The sequence below is a fragment of the Cebidichthys violaceus genome, unplaced genomic scaffold, assembly GCF_023349555.1.
Source record: "Cebidichthys violaceus isolate CVI_PGR_0920_01 unplaced genomic scaffold, fCebVio1.0.p SCAF_41, whole genome shotgun sequence".
Lineage (NCBI taxonomy): Eukaryota > Metazoa > Chordata > Actinopteri > Perciformes > Stichaeidae > Cebidichthys > Cebidichthys violaceus.
In genome coordinates, this window is record NW_027176606.1 from 1,183,698 (window position 1) to 1,201,298 (window position 17,601).

Below are 17,601 nucleotides of genomic sequence, written 5' to 3' on the forward strand. Positions count from 1 at the left end.
AGTACTACCACTGTAAAAAATACACTCTAACAAGTAAAAGTACACAAGTATTATCAGCGAAGCTAACCAAAGTAAAAGTATCAGAAACAGAAGCACCTTTCCGAGTATTAATGTGAATGTTTTTATTGTATTGTTATTACTGATGGACAGTGGAGCTGATTTGCTCTACTTTATATATGCTGTTGTATAAAAATGCATCATATAATTATTCGTTGATCAAATGTGTCGCGCACATGATTTTAATCTGCAAAGGAACTAAAGCTCTAAAAACAAATGCAGCGCAGTAAAACCTACAGTAGTTCCCTCTGAAAGGAAGTGGAGTACAAGTAGAGAGTACAAGTACAAGAGCCTGTACCTGCTGTGTAAATGTACTACATGTAACCACTTCCTTCTTCCCATCAGAGGTGAAAGAGAAAGTGTTTCAGAGCGATGCTTGTGACTCTGGTGGATTAAGTCCTGGTCGTCCCGCGCTGTCCATTCACAGCCGGACCATGTGCACCACAGAGCCCCCCCCCCCCCCCCCCCCGGACATGGCACAGCCTCACAGAAGTGCTCCGGCATTATCCATTCACTGCGCACTGGCCAACGCAAAACTGCAAGTAGCCAAGTGCACAAGAAAGGAGCCCTGTTTTTTTTTTTTTTTCTTCCCTTCCCCGTCTTTGATTTGTAAATACCTCCGTTTCAGTGCGACAACTTCCAGGCTTGTATCTCATAGCCATCAAACATTTACATGAGAAAGTTGACAAAGGCTGCAACAGCGGAGGAGGCCTTCGCAACAAAGAGGCCCATTTATAGAGTACAGTGAGGGAGAGACACGGGGAGGGAGGGTAGGAGGAGAAGCTGGGAGGAGAGTTGAATTAATGAATTAAAAATGTCGTGAAACAGCGGCTGTCTGAAGACTTTTGGGTTTATATAGAGAGGCGTGCGGGGGGGGGGGGGGGGGGGGGGGGGGGGTCCTGGAGGAGTGGACAGCTCAGGCTACTTTAACTTCCCTCTGCCCGGGACACACAGGTCTTCCAGCTTCACATGCAGGACGGAGAGCGAACTGTGCTCATCTGATTACATAATGACCCAGTAACAGTGAGCCAGAACCGGTACCGCCAGTACCAGTGTGCTGGGAGACACCGACTCACCCAGGCCTCTCTCTTTTGTGATTCCATGTTTTTCTTTTTTGCAATTCTATTTCTTAAAAATTATATATAGGATGACAACGACGTAGAGGGACCGCAAAAAGAAAACAAACGATGTGATGTCATAGTGAGAGGCGCTGTGAGAGAAAAACATGCTTGGGCTGTCAACAAGTGCGCGCCGTTCAAAACCGTGAACTTTTCTCCTCTCGTTTTCAACCTTTTTTCCCCTCCAAGTCTTTTTCACATGTCTGCTGGACACTGACACTAAATCCAAGTGAACTTCTGTTACAAGTCAACAGAAAGGTAAGAGAGACACACACACACACACACACACACACACGTTTTAAAATAGGTCTTTCATCCTTGTCTTTTGTTGCTTTTCTTCTACTTATCAAGATACCAAAGGAATGTTTGATTAAAAGAAATAATGTGTAGATCTGACATCCCGGCATTACAGTACTAAGTGTGTCTCTTAATGGATTTATCTTTCTTTCTTTTTTTAAGTCTAAGGCACTGTTGTTAGCACTGCTATTTTTCTTACATCCTCATCTTGATTAATAGTTCTCCCTGGAAGTGTTTTTGGATTATCAGAGAAAACATGCTGCCGAACGGTTCCATGCGTGGCTTGAGGTCAACATTGGAACAGGTGCTCTGTCTCGCTGCATCTAATGTGTTGTGTTTACGCCGCGGAGGGATATTCGAAGCGTGCAACAATAGAGGAGGTTCCGCTATCGAATGTGTACTAATGTCTGACTGCTACACAGAATTATCTGGGTCTATATTATCAAATTAGTCCTACAAGGTCCTACAATATTGACTGTTGCAGTGGGTGCAACAATGCTTTGCAGTTAAATGAAACGTTTGGCGAAGTCTCAACATCCTGAGCCTGTCCTGCTCGGATACCCATGATTCATAAATATGGTTTTCACGACAGTTTACTGTAAATACAAACACAAACAAAATGTACAAAACATAGTGGAAAGAACAGGTGTGCTGGTTGCTTTGACTCCCGAGTCTGTACAGAAAGTGTTGGCTCGGAAACATTCGGTGGAAACAAATCACACGTTCTCATTGAGGAATCCTCCTCAGCACCAGAACAGTAGTAGAGCGGTCAGATCCACAGCGGGGGACACGAAGAAGAAGAAGGTAAAAGTCAGTCCTAAATCGCAGCCCAGTGGCCGACAGCTGCTCTCTGCTGCTTAATTTGCCTCAGCGTCGTAACTCCTCGGCTACTGATTCTGGGCCGAGGAAGCGGAGGCCGAGTGTCCAGATTTAGATGGTTGGTTAGGACACATTGAGACAAACGTCTGATCGCCATCGCAACTGATGACTTTTACTTCCTGTTGTTGAAGTGCACACAAAGGTAAATCATGGCAACGTGGAATACACACAGAACACTAAACACTCAACTTACTGCACTTTACATGCTTGACTTTGGGTTTTGAATTAGTTGTTTCTTTGATTTTAATTTCCCTCCAATTTAGGGGGATGTTGAGGTGTTAGTATGCTTCCACTAAAGTGTTTTTCTTGATGGCCAAACAGCATCTGAAACCTTCTCCTCCTGCTCCTTTCCCAAGCAGCAACTGGTCAGGTGTGCAGCGGCGAGAACTAACTCTCTATTTCTAATTTATTACACAATCATGCCACTTTTCATAATGCAATAATATTAGCGGGGCTACCGAAATGTGTGCCCCGCTATCCCCAATCTGATTATTGCGTCTCACCCTTTCCAGTGTGGCAGTTCAGAAGACTTATAGATATTTATCTATTCGATCTCTAGATAGTGACTTTCAGATTTTAGTTTAAATCAAAGGCTCTACAGTGTAAACTGTGACTCTCCAAATGTGGTGATTTGGGAATTTTTCAGATGCAATAAAATGTTCATTAAAGGGCCGTGAAAAGTCTTCTTCTTCACCTACCTGACAGTTATGATAAATAATGTTTCTATATTGATCTTGACCATGAAGCGCTCCGACTTTTGTCTTCTGACTTCCCATCTCTTCTGGAGGTTGGAATGTGTGTGGATTGGCATCTGCTCCTTGTGATCAATATTATATAGATGAGTAAAAATGTTTTACTTTCATTCTATTTCAGCTTCGAGATCCAACGAAGCAAATACCTACTGGTTTAGTGATTTGTTTGCATTTCTTCAATTTACAGCAATAACCTGCAGTTGAACCTCAGTGTCGTGACAACAGAAACACCAATCAGGGCCGTGAATGTTTGGTCGTTTATACTGAGTCATGATGACCGGAAGTGAAAAGACAAAAAAAAAAAAAGGAAATAGAACAAAAAAAAAAAAGAAACGACAACAAAAAAAAGCACAGCAAGAAGAAGAGGCTCTCTCCCTCTCTCTCTTTAATGAGCCTGTCTGAAATCATTCACTGTGACATAAATAAAGACACACTGCCACCACAGCAGCTCATTTGTATGGCGATGTGCAATGCTTATGTTTGGCTCCGGGTGACTTTGTGGTGTTAGCGTCTTGTGTTGGCTGAGTAGATGCCTTCTTGGCACGGCCTGTGTTGATGTTTAGACAGCCCTTTCAGAGCGGTGCAGAGGCTGCCTGGGCGCGGACAGTGGTCAGAGCCATTCAGCTTGTGTTGTATTGAGTCTTTTCACTGCACTGTACTGGCTGCTAGGGGTTCTTTATGGCCGTGGACACTGGACAGGGGCACCGAGTGGAAGGGATTACTCTCTCCTCTGGAATACTAATGACCGTCTTTTGTCACCGATCTGTTTCCTCCACCTTCGCTCCACATACCCCTTCCCTCTCTCTCTCTCTCTCTCTCTCTCTCTCTCTCTCTCTCTCTCTCTCTCTCTCTCTCTCTCTCTCTCTCTCTCGCCATCCATTTCCCTCCCTCTTCTTCTTTCACTCCCTTTGTCACCCGATGCTCAATTCTCTCTCAATCCTCCCCTCAAAACCAATTATTCTCTCCCTTCTTCCCCCTCACAATGTCAAGCACCGCATACTCACACACGATCAAACGCAGTCACACACACACACACACACACACACACACACACACACACGAAAACTTTAACCCTCGGTACCGCTCTCCTCTCCCCGTCTATCTTGCTCTCTCTTTCACTCACTCGCTCACCCAGTCGTATTTTTCAATGGTGGCTTTTGTCCCTTTCATCTCCTCGAAAACAAAGGATTCTTGTGCGCACAGGACAGAGGGAAGGAGAGGAAGAGATCCTGACCTTGAGTGTGGAAAAAGTCACTTCAGAAAGAAATGGAATCCATATTGCTGTCAGCGAGACTGATGCACTTCCCAAACATTGTTTTGCCTCTGCTAATATTGATATAACTTGCTTTGTATAGTTTATAAGGGTAGTGACTGTAGATACTGTTAGAGGATAAGGGTGGTGATATTATGGATTTTTCTCTTCAACAAATAACCAAAAAAAAAAAAGATTAAACTTTTGTTTTGCACGGTATACGAACACCTAAATAAAAGCCTTGTTTGCTTACTCCATCCACCATCCCTCCATCCAGCCCTTCACGAACTTCTCATTTTTAAATACTACATCCGTCGCTCTGCAACTAATAGATGTGTTTAAATTGGAGATAATAATAAGACGCTAAAGTGTGCCTTATGCGTTGGTATCAACACACCAAGGGCCACTGCTCAAGAGTTTCTATTTGACGCCCCGGGAGTGAGACCAGGCTGAATATTTTTTATGGAAACAATGGATCAAATGACAATGTGTAATGTAAGAAGAGTTTTTTGTAACAAGGTATCCATAGAAAATTATCTCGTAATTTAATAATTAGACTCTGCAGTTTACCTAAGCTGTAACACGGTTTTTAATGTCTTTCAACTTCTTGTTTTAGTTCAGTCTCTCATCAAACTCGTTTACAGCCAAACACGGCTGCTGTTCGATAAACTCTCTGTACACAAATGGCCCAGAAACAAATTTCTGGCAGACAAAGTTAGTGAACATAGTGGAGCAGGGCCGCCAGTTGGTGGAGACCAAAACAGAGCTAAAAGGAGCGTAGATATTGGACCTCCATTCATCAGGTGGATGCAAACATGACCCGAAAGAAATGCCGATGTTGCTCTGTGTCTGCTGGATGTGTAAATAGGCAACAAGTTTGCAACTTTATATGTCATTGTCTTGTTTACATCCTGTAGCGCTGTGCCCAAGTGGCCAAAACAATCTCTTAATATAAGATGGATTTGTGTTCTTTTGCTAGTTACTGTATTATTGTGTGTAAATTTCAGACTCTGCAAAGCAAACATTCCTTTGGACAGTCAATGGTATTGTGCTTGAACTGTTCAAAAGGTCTATATGTTCAATACACAAGTGTGTGTTTACTGTATGTGTAGGCAGGAGCCACGCAGGGTTCAGAGTTCAGCTGGAGATGGACACGGCCAATCACATGGGCCTCCTCTTGACCCCGCCTCCCTCTCCCCCTCCACATGTTAGTATTCAGAGCACAGACATCAACACAGATCTCTATTCATTCACTCAGTGTGAGCTCCAGCATGGAGAGGGGAGAGAGAAGGGTCAGGAAGGACAGAGCGTATCAGATCGTCGAGTTTCTTAGGCTTTTGTTTGTGTCGTTTTGTTTTAGGTTTTTGTCGTATTGCGCTTCTGAAAGCTCAGGCAGTTTGACACAAAAAGGGCCATTTGATGAACAGTGAGTGTGAGCCAGAGAGAAGGAAAGAAAAAGAAGGATGTGGAGAAACTGCAGCCCTGATGAGGGTAAAGCAGAGAAAACCCCGGGGGTGGGGTGGGGGACTTCTCGTTCTGTCAATATACTGCTGACACTTTGAGACCCGCAGACACTTACATACAGATCCATCCCACCACATCACACCTCCATTGTCTGACATATACAGTTGTGGTCAAAAGTTTCCATACACTTGTAAAGAACATAATGTCATGGCTCTCTTGAGTTTCCCCGTTATTTCTACAACTCTGATTTTTCTCTGATAGAGTGATTGGAACAGATACTTCTTTGTCACAAAAAACATTCATGAAGTTTGGTTCTTTCATGACTTTATTATGGGTTAACAGAAAAAGTGATCAAATCTGCTGGGTCAAAAATATACATACAGCAGTGCTAATATTTGGTTACATGTCCCTTGGCCATTTTCACTTCAATTAGGCGCTTTTTGTAGCCATCCACAAGCTTCTGGCAAGCTTCTCGTTGAATCTTTGACCACTCCTCTTGACAGAATTGGTGCAGTTCAGTTAAATTTGATGGCTTTCTGACATGGACTTGTTTCTTCAGCATTGTCCACATGTTCTCAATGGGATTTTAAGTCAGGACTTTGGGAAGGCCATTCTAAAACCCTAATTCTAGCCTGATTTAGCCATTCCATTACCACTTTTGATGTGTGTTTGGGGTCATTGTCCTGTTGGAACACCCAACTGCGCCCAAGACCCAACCTTCGGGCTGATGATTTTAGGTTATCTTGAAGAATTTGAAGGTAATCCTCCTTCTTCATTATCCCATTTACTCTCTGTAAAGCACCAGTTCCATTGGCAGCAAAACAGCCCCACAGCATAATACTACCACCACCGTGCTTGACGGTAGGCATGGTGTTCTTGGGGTTAAAGGCCTCACCTTTTCTCCTCCAAACATATTGCTGGGCATTGTGGCCAAACAGCTCGATTTTTGTTTCGTCTGACCACAGAACTTTCCTCCAGAAGGTCTTATCTTTGTCCATGTGACCAGCAGCAAACTTCAGTCGAGCCTTAATTAAGGTGCCGCTTTTGGAGCAAGGGCTTCCTTCTTGCACGGCAGCCTCTCAGTCCATGGAGATGCAAAACACGCTTGACTGTGGACACTGACACCTGTGTTCCAGCAGCTTCTAATTCTTGGCAGATCTGCTTTTTGGTGGTTCTCGGTTGACTCTTCACCCTCCTGACCAATTTTCTCTCAGCAGCAGGTGATAGCTTGCGTTTTCTTCCTGATCGTGGCAGTGACAAAACAGTGCCATGCACTTTATACTTACAAACAATTGTTTGCACTGTTGCTCTTGGGACCTGCAGCTGCTTTGAAATGGCTCCAAGTGACTTTCCTGACTTGTTCAAGTCAATGATTCGCTTTTTCAGATCCATGCTGAGCTCCTTTGACTTTCCCATTGTAGCGTTTGTGGGCGTTTGTATCCAATGAGCCCTATTTAAATGGCCTCAGAGAAGTCACCAGTTGTAGTCACTCATAATCACTCACAAGAAGTTAAGAGGCCATGCTATGAAGCTCATTTCATTGACACAACTTTCTAAGTCACCAAAATTGCGAATTCATGTTGTTGTTGTATGTATATTTTTGACCCAGCAGATTTTGTCACTTTTTCTGTTAACCCATAATAAAGTCATGAAAGAACCAAACTTCATGAATGTTTTTTGTGACAAAGAAGTATCGGTTCCAATCACTCTATCAGAGAAAAATCAGAGTTGTAGAAATAACTGGAAACTCAAGAGAGCCATGACATTATGTTCTTTACAAGTGTATGTAAACTTTTGACCACAACTGTAGGCATTCACTTGACACTTGTTAAATGACAACAAGCACTTAGCTTGAGTAATGAGTGATGGTGTAGTTGTATGGGAGTACAACTACATCAATTTAAGTTTCCAAATGTATTTGGACACCAAAACATTACATGCGTGTCTCATTAATGAATATCTAATGTGGAAATAAGCTGCTATGGCTCTTCAAGGAAGGTTTTCTACAAGATTTTGTAACCATTTAAGTCACAAGAGAATCACAGATGTGGGTGGCCTGGCGTTTCAGTTCATAATAAAGGTGTTGGATGGGGTTGAGGTTCCCAAACCATTTGTTTATGAACCTTGCCGTGTGCACATATCATTGTGGCAGCATTGAGATTTCCTTTAAGTGGAGCTAAGGGGCCTAAACCATGAAATACAGGACCAAAACTACATAACGGGCAACTTTTTTGTACAGTTCTCCACAGCAGACAATCTCTCAAAAGCTTTGTCTGACTTTAAAGTTATGCACATCTCCCTGTCACATCTGTGTCTCTGTACGACTGTTGAGAAAATGAAGGGTTGAACTTGTGTCTGAAAACAGCTTTCAGTAAAATGAAAGAGGGTTGTCCAGCAGAAGACCTCGGCGTCCTTGATTCAAATCTAAAGACTCTTCTCCTCATCTCTTTCATGTGGAATAACAGTCACTGGTGTCTCCTCATCTCAATTCAGTAGCCCTCTTGTGCAACCGACACGTGAATGAGCCGCCACTATCACGCTTTTAATGTGAAAGAGCAGCTGTGCCTTCATGCTGAAAGGAGGCTTTTATTTTGACAAGCCCAGCTGCCTCCATTGAAAGGAAAAGGGGGGCTTAAATGGACCACCTTGGATAGCTCCAACACTGTCCAGTTGAAAAATGTGCTTCTAATCCCCTTCCTCTTCTTCTCTCTTCATCGTCATCTCCCTCTCTTCCCAAATGTTCCACTCTGTCATTTTTTCTCATTCATGTGGTTATGGTGGGTTCTTTCTTTTCTCCTTTTTCACACATCCTGCACCTTTTCATTTCGACTCACCTGCTGTTCACTTAATCTTACTGCCCATACAACCTATGCCCTTTTCTTCTCGCCATCTCACCTTTCTTTACTCACTTTTCTTCTTCTCCTCACCTCCTGTTGTCTCCGTCTCCGACCCCCCTGTAGCACCGGCCATGACCTCAGCCACTCCCCCGTCCTCTGAAGGCTCCTCTCCTCAGAAAGTGTGCCACTCCCAGACGCAGACTGACATCACCAAGCCCCTGCTGGGCTCCACAGGTGGGACCGGAGGTGCTGGTGCAGGTGGAGGAGGAACGGGAGCTGCAGGGCCCAACGCTCTGCGGAGGAGGCGGCGCGTCCTCTCGAAGGACGGACGAAGTAATGTACGCATTGAGCACGTAAGCGGGCGAGGGGCGCTGTACCTCCGAGACCTCTGGACGACTTTCCTGGACATGCAGTGGCGCTACAAGTTCTTCCTCTTCTCCGCCACCTTCGCTGGGACCTGGTTCGTGTTTGGAGTGCTTTGGTACCTGGTGGCATTGGTGCATGGAGATCTCCTGGGTAAGGAGGAGCGAGGGAGGAGGATGAAGCTTTGTCTTTATCCATGTCCTCTGGCTGTTTGTAAAAAAGGACTTATGAAGCACAAGTACTTTTTTGTGAATGAGAAAGACACACAGGCATACAGTTTTACATTGTAGAAAGAGCGTGAGAAAGATCTGGCAGAACAGGGAACACAATGTTCCTTGATAATTAGTTTACAACCCCAAAACCGTAGATCCTTTATTCTTCCTCTCTTCCTCCAGAGTTTGACCCCCCCTCCAACCATACTCCATGCGTAATGGAGGTGAAGACCCTGACGGGAGCCTTCCTCTTCTCTCTGGAGTCTCAGACCACAATTGGCTACGGCTTCCGGTGCATCACCGAGGAGTGTCCTGGCGCCATTGTCCTGCTCATCTTTCAGCTGGTCATAACCATGGTGATGGAGATCTTCATCACCGGCACTTTCCTTGCAAAGGTAGTCATGTGTAGTTTTTAGTCTTTTTTTACCCAAAACAAAGTGTCTTAGTTGGATTGTTGAGTTGGGGCGTTGCAGTTCATTGGCTGGTACCTCAAACCCCCTTCATCTTAATCTGTCCTTCCTTTACCCATCCTGTATCACATCAGCTATCAGTGTTTTCAGTAATCAACTTCTAGGTAGCCGTTATCTGTCAAAAGCAAGGTTATCTCCTCACTTATCTTGAACAGAGAAAGAGGAAATCAGAGGCCCCCTGTAGATGATTACTGAAGGTGATATGTGGAGAGGTTACGGTACGTAGTAACAAGAACCATTTCTACCAACTGTGACATGTTTCCCTCCTCTTGTAGGTCGCTCGTCCCAAGAAGAGAGGCGAGACAGTGAAGTTTAGTCAACACGCTGTTGTGTCAAATCACGAGGGTCGGCCCTGCCTCATGATCCGAGTGGCCAACATGCGCAAAAGCCTGCTGTTAGGATGCCAGGTATGCAAATCGCTTTTGGGTATGATTCATTCATACTGAAGTTTTGTGTTTGTCTTCCGACGTAATTACAACCTGAGATGCCTACTGTTTTGATGCACCTGATGCCCAGTCTGTCTGTCTGGAATCTTTGTTAATGCGTTTGAAGAGCTTTACTATTGATTCCACTTGCTCTGCACAGCATTTGTTTGGACGCAATCCCATGATGGGTATGAACCCCCTGACATACAGTCTTACCTGGAAAGCCATGCAATAAAGGAAATGACTAGAAAAGCTTTCATGAGAACCATAAGCTCTTTTAAAGGGACTGCTATAATGTTGAGTAGAGTGCTTGCTTAATAACCTGATTGGTAAGAAGTTGCCATGCTCAAGGGCACATCGCCTATGATGAAGATATTGGCCGGTGCAGGTATTAAACCTAGAGCCTTTTGGTTACAGGATGCCTTCTGCAACCTCTTGGCTACATTTACTGACTCCATCTTGGCTCCCAGGTGACGGGGAAGTTGCTTCAGACGTCGCTGACCAAGGAGGGTGAGACGGTGCGGCTGGACCAGCGCAACGTGCCTTTCCAGGTGGACACGTCCAGCGACAGCCCCTTCCTCATCATCCCCCTGACTTTCTACCACATCATCGACGACAACAGCCCCCTCAGGGCCTGGGCAGCAAAAGGTAGGCCGTGGCTCTATGATGTCAAGTACAATAGATTGTTTAAAATATGGACGTAGTCTCCGTGATTTCACCCATAGCTTTGTGAAGCTCAACATGGGTGGCTTCGGCCGTCAACATCTTGGCAGCGACGACATAGCCTAACTCTAAAAATGGGCAAAGAGGTGGATCTTTGGTTGAGGTGATGAATCAGAGGAGACAGCTAGCAGCTTGCGATCTAAGATGGCACCCACCTGTCTCTCAAAGCAGCTACGCCCTTAGATATATCTAACTTTAAGCCCTAACAGAATTTAAACGGGTGAGTTATACAAAACATCATCTCCCACATAGTTGCCATGAATGAATATGTTAGCTATAGAGACCAAATCCGTTTTTTTGTACCAGGCTGTAAACATGTTTATTTCTGCTGTAAAGTCGGGCATCTTAACATGGAGGTCTATGGGGATTGACTCACTTTTGAAGCAAGCCTCAAGTGGCACAGAAGGTTGCTGCTTGATTTGATATACAAATATCAAGAATCAATAATTTTAAGTGAAAACTATGTGCAGTATTCAAAGAAAATTACATTTTAAACATTTTATTCAGTAATTTATTACCCGCAATCCTTAATTGGCAAAAGGCGTTATATGTTTTATGAAATGTCTTTATTTGAAACAAAACCTTCATATGTCTGTTGAGAATAACTGTATGTACATTCAGTATGTATGTGTATGTAGGTGTATTGGTATTTACGGTCATGTGCTGCGTTCTTGGCTGCCTCTAACTGTCCAGAGTTGGGCTGGTTTGGCACCGGAGGAGACGGTTTCTTTGGCTGGAATGTGTGTGAGAGAGATCGGCAGAGACACCCCTCATTAGAGCACAATGCTGTACAGTCCGGGGTGCTGACACGAAGCCTGCACAGATCCACTTACAGCAGCGCAGACCTCTCAGCACTGGAAACCACAAAGGCAGAAGCGTTATTTACACTCACTCACTCGTTTACTGTAGACTTCTTATTTCCTTGGCCGTACTTGACACACCTGATTTTGTACGTTATTATCAGTTCCTTTCCTTTCCTTATGTCCTATATACTGTACCTTTTTGCTTCAACTTCAACTTCAACTTTCATTCCCTTATGTTTTGTTTTAGCCATCATTACCTCCAGTAATTTCAACTGGAGACATATTTAAGGGATTAAATTACACATAATACTCTTCATGGTACTACAGTAATCCCTGTTCTAAATACCTACTGTAACAGTTGTCAGTTTTTGTTGCCAGGTCCTCAGTGTTGTTTCATCTGGCTTGTTCGTGTTGCAAATAGGCCTTAAAAGCACCCATCACATAAAAAGTGGCATAAAGAATAACACACCTTATTATCTTGGGACCTTAAAGGTGCTGCCGATGCTGACTTTGACTTGCAGATGTAAGAACCGCTTATTGACTTAAATGTGCCGTATGTGTTACACAGAACAACACTGACCTACATTCTTGAGCCACTTTACTCTCAGTTACAAACTTGAAAGACCTTTAATATTGAAGATCTGTGTGATCTGAGTGTGAGCAAGTCAGCCATTCTCTAGTTGGAATTTACGACCAAAGACATCATTTATATCACACCTTGAGTGGTGACACACCTTCTGTCTTACAAAGAGCATCTTTGTTATTTCTTAATGAATGGTAAGAAATGGTAACTTCAATGTGATTTATAGCTTATCGTGTTAGTCATAACTTGGTGTTGTCATTTTCCTTAACAGGTGAATGTGAGTGTGAATGTCTATTTCCATGCTCCCTGCGATTCTGCACATGACAACTACGAATAGATCATGGATGAATGGGTGGCTGTCTCTTACGGACATTTTAAAAAGTCTTGGCTGTACTTCCATGATGATACTCATGACTGAGCTCGCTTTTTGTGCTCACTGGTTCTTTGAACAGAGCTTTAAAGCGTCCTGCAAAGTCTGCTTTATGTTCTCAACATGTACCACATTTAAGGGATCTTCAGCAGGAAACTGCTCCGATAAGAACATTGAAAACTGGCTTCCAGTGCAACAGTGTGTGAATCTTTTTGCGATTATGTGACTGTGAGTCACTGAATCAGGAGTGCAGGACACTGTGGAGACGGTCTATAGGAGAGGCGTCATGGCCGTCCGAACCACTGAGCTGGAATATCCGCACATTCCTCTTGACCATGTCTATACACTGTACCACACAAGGCTCATGGGTAAAGTTTAAGTGTGTGTGCACACCGTGGAAAACACCATCGCTGACTCATTCAAAGTGAGAGAGATCACGAAACCCTGTTGTGGCTGATGAAAAAAAAAAAAGTGCTTGTCGGTTGAGAAAAGTGGATGTACTTGAATGCTAAATGCTAACATGCTAACAAAGACATAACATGCTGATGTTTAGCACGTATAATGCTTACTATGTTCTACATCTAAGTTTTACATTTCAGCATTCTTACATTTGTTTATTACCACAAAAAATGCACAGCTGAGGCGGATGGAAGTGTCATCAGTTTTGCGCATAAACCACAGTACAGGACAAATCAAACTTTTGACCTAATATTGGCGTCACATGAAAAGTAAAGATGACCAAAGTTATTACAATTCATCCTGAGGGGGGGCAATGAATGTCTGCGCCATATTTCATGTTAGCCCATGCAGCAGCAGCAGCAGCTGGTTAAGATCACTGCATAAATGCGGTTGGAGCCCTTTGCACCGCCCAATAAAGAGAATCCCTCTTCCAAGTTTGTCGCAGGGAGTACGAGCGGTTGCGAAACCTGGTGTTTCTTCCCCTGGTGGGAGCGTCACTGGGTCTGGGTTAGGGGAAGGACTGTTTAGACAGATGACAGAGTCGGCATTCTGAGTGCGGCCTGTTGATGCAGGTGTGTGCTTGTTTGAGTGCATGAGTCTTCTAGTGTGTCCTTTGTGTTATTGGGTTTGTGTGTCAATGAATGAGAAGTATATATATATGTGTATATATATATATATATATATATATATATATATTATTTTTATATATATATATATATATATATATATATATATATATATATATATATATATATATATATATATATATATATATATATATATATATATAAAAATAATATATATATATATATATATATATATATATATATATATATATATATATATATATATATATATATATATATATATACATATATATATATATATATATATATATATATGCAACATTTATGATTGTAATGTTTCCAACAGGTGGCAGTTTCTACTTTGCGCGTGTGTTTGTGTGTTTAACATGCTGGAATGAGTTCTGTAAGTGTGTGTGTGTGTGTGTGTGTGTGTGTGTGTGTGTGTGTGTGTGTGTGTGTGTGTGTGTATGTGTATGTGAGATCCGGTCAAGCGTTTTTTGGAATCAGTCAGTAAGTGGGGAGTTTTTATGTTTTGGAAATTTCAGGATGTGTGTACATGTTCGTGTGTGTGTGTCTTTTGTTTGCCACATACATAACTGTCTTTACACAATAGATCACACAACTGCAATGAGTCATGTTAAAGGCTCACATCACCGGTCTTCACTGTTCCCCTTTAGCTGTATGGAGCTTTTAGCTTATTTTAGCAAAGTTTTTTTTTTTTAGATTGTTGTTTAACCTCAGGTCTCCTCTGTCCTCCAGGTGGTGGCTGGACAGACCCGGACGTGGCTGACTTTGAGCTGCTGGTGATCATGAGCGCCACGGTTGAGCCGACCTCCGCCACCTGTCAGGTCCGAACGTCCTACCTTCCGGATGAGATCCTCTGGGGCTACGAGTTCCCCCCCGTCGTCTCCCTGTCCGCCTCGGGGAAATACGTGGCCGATTTTGCCTTCTTTGACAAAGTGGCCAAAACCAAAACCCCACCGCTCTTCAAGCAGGCCTTGCCACCGAGCCCGCCGTCGCAGGCGTCCCGTTGCCACAGAGGCAAGGAGGCTGGGACGGACCCAGAGAAGATGCGACTGGAGGAGAACTACAGGGGGGAGGAGAAGGGGCGAGAAAGGGGGCGCATCAGAGATAGCAGCCCTCTCAGTGTGCGCATTAGTAATGTGTGAGGGAAAAGAGAGAAACAGGAAGTGGTAACGGAAAGCTGATGTGAAACTGATACAACATAAAAGCAGGATGAAAAGACACAAGCTGCTCACAAAAAACACCTCCCCCACTTGTACACAAAACCCTCTGCCTACGGATATGAGAGTGAGACACCTGGAACCACAAGGCTGTGGACTATATAGGCCTACTGAACATATCTGTGTCTGCAGACACTTCAGAGGGAGCTAGTTACAAACCCAACATGTACAAATGTACAGCAAGTCGTCCGTAGAGACACTTATATTCATTTTTTTTGGAAAGGACTTGATTTACTGTAACTGGAGGATGCTCAAACACTGCAAAATCCTTCATCTTATCGGGTCATATGTGTCTATAATTTAGCCCTATAGGGTTTTAGTAATAACTAAATCTAATTCCAATAGAAATCAACCTATTTCAAGACTATTTCTAGAAATGAACTTTTCCTTGAACCTAGAAGGAATACGAAAAGTTAACCTGATTTCAGAAATGGAAAAAGTTGATTTCTATTTCTGTTATAAGAAAAAAAGAACTCAACTACAGACAAATTAACTTGATAAGATTTTGTAAAAAAATGTCAGTGTAGTTAAACGTCTGAACGTCTTGTTAATCACTGAATCACAGTACTGTTTTTTTTTTGCTTTTTTTTTATTAACAAAATACCTGCAAAAGGTGGCGAAAATACTGGAACCACATTATTTTTTTAATGAGGGATTTTATAATATTTTATGCACCCAATAGTCTTTAACAGCATCATTACTTGTTGCACCTGAAAATATTCAGCTGCAAATATTCAGCTGGGGAAACTATATTTAGTAATATTACTAAAAGCACTTTAACTTGACAGAAACGTGGCATTTCACATAAGGGGAATAACTGAACTAACTCTGATACTTAATGCACTGTAATAAATGATTAAATCTTGTGATTGTGTTTGGGGTTTGTGAGTGTGAGTGTGCGTTGTTATGCCTGAAAATGAGTTAAATCGTGTTTGTATGAGCCTTTTTGTGAACTCTCTTAAACGACATGTACAGTATGTGTGTGATAATGTACCTCTGTACAGTGTATAAAATATGTTTTTCCTACATTCTTCATAACTGTATGTCCTGACATTTGATACATCAGTCTGCATTTTCAATATCCCATATCGTCGATGCACAATGTTATTTCTTTTAAGCGCAGTGTTCCCGTCTTTTTACTGCCGTCATTTCCTCCAAACATTGGTTATGAAAGTGCCAATGTGTGTCTAATCAACAACCTTTTTTTGTATTGGATAAGTACATACATTTGGATAAAAACTATATTTTTCTCCTTTTTATTCTACATTGAAATGGCAACAGACGCATCAAAAGTAAATCAAATTGTGGAACTTGATTCCTTGAGGACAAAAAAAATGAGACATCTGAATTTTTAAATAAAGGAATGAGACATCAGAAATGTTTTTTACAGAAAGATTACAAAGACCTTTTTCTATTCTTAAAATTGTTTTTGTTTGAATGGCCAACGACGCATGTTATTAAAAATCAGTAATATACATCATGATCTGTGATAAATGTGCGCTCTTGGTAGAGATGAAGTGCCCACTGTTCAAAATGAAGTCATCTGCTGCTCCAGACAAGCCCAAATGAAAACTATTGAAAATAACTGAAAATATTTCAGAATCACTGTCTGCCGAGAGGTTGTGCTTGTTTATACTGTAAAGCCTTCTGTATACTGTATATGGATCACTCACATTGGTCTAACTTGATAAGTAAGCACTTTCTAAGTGGCTGTTTTAATAAATGTAGCCTGTCATTTACAACATGTCTATATGTGTGTGCATGAAACAAGATGATGCCTGTTTGAATTGCCCCAATAGTGAAATATACATTATGGAAGATGAAAGACCATTTTTTAATCATCATCTCATCCGACTAAACATGTTGATGATGACTTATGAATTTATGACGTATTTCATTTTATGAAGCTTTAAATTAATATGATTTCACTTGTTTTTAGATTAGGATTAACCAATATTAAGAGGACCAGTAATTTGGTAAACTAATGCACAAGTTAGTTTAACGAAATGGGAAAACTATGTCAGAAACTCACTAATAAAAGGTTGGCCTTTAGAAATATATTGCAGATATTTTTAATAATAATCATAGGGATCTATCTATCTATCTATCTATCTATCTATCTATCTATCTATCTATCGATCGATCTAGGCTAATTGATTACAGTCATCTAAATAAAGTAGGTAAAACAACTAAAAAGTAACAAATAACTCGAGTGGATTAAAATGATATAATAAATAAATAAAATGAATGGTAATTCAGTTCTATCTAATACCAGAGGAGTATATTTCAGGATAACTAAAATAAGAAAACACAGATTACACCTTTAGTTTCAACTCTTCGTTTCAGTACGGTGGCCAGTGAGGGACATCTGTCGTGATTGGCTCCAGGTGAGGAAGAGAAACATGGCGGACGGGCCGACGCGCCGAGGAGCTACAAGGAAGTGTATAACCAGCATCAGCTAGCGGTAGTAGCTGGTGTTGTAAATGACGTTTTAAGAGGTTCTGTTCGTGTAAGGTGAATATTTTCTACCAACCTTTTCCTTTGTTACATAAGTTAATCACTTCCTGATAGCTTTTATTTTGTAAGTGCCCTTTTTTAATGTTTTGGGTCCTTTATTTTGAAGTCCGAAACCGGAATCAGATCCAAATCTCGTCAGAGTATGGTAGCTTGACTACGGCTTTAGAAAAGTAAGATAATTCACGGTGC

At 42.1% G+C, this 17,601-nt stretch overlaps 1 protein-coding gene across 1 annotated transcript; it reads left to right on the forward strand.

The window, feature by feature from the left end:
- The first annotated feature begins 993 nt into the window (after positions 1-993).
- Positions 994-16,629, forward strand: kcnj10a (potassium inwardly rectifying channel subfamily J member 10a). Its single transcript, XM_068728340.1, has 6 exons — positions 994-1,433; positions 8,780-9,172; positions 9,415-9,626; positions 9,977-10,108; positions 10,597-10,774; positions 14,411-16,629. Exons 2-6 carry the CDS (start codon positions 8,788-8,790, stop codon positions 14,818-14,820), a joined length of 1,317 nt encoding a protein of 438 aa, XP_068584441.1. The 5' UTR covers positions 994-1,433; positions 8,780-8,787; the 3' UTR covers positions 14,821-16,629.
- Positions 16,630-17,601: the final 972 nt, after the last annotated feature.

What these genes read in the sequence shown, in the direction of transcription:
- kcnj10a (XM_068728340.1), top strand. Translation starts at nt 8,788, where the DNA reads ATGACCTCAGCCACTCCCCCGTCCTCTGAAGGCTCCTCTCCTCAGAAA. An exon ending in CCGGCACTTTCCTTGCAAAG is followed by an intron (nt 9,627 to 9,976) that starts GTAGTCATGTGT and finishes CTCCTCTTGTAG; the next exon opens with GTCGCTCGTCCCAAGAAGAG. An exon ending in CAGGGCCTGGGCAGCAAAAG is followed by an intron (nt 10,775 to 14,410) that starts GTAGGCCGTGGC and finishes TCTGTCCTCCAG; the next exon opens with GTGGTGGCTGGACAGACCCG.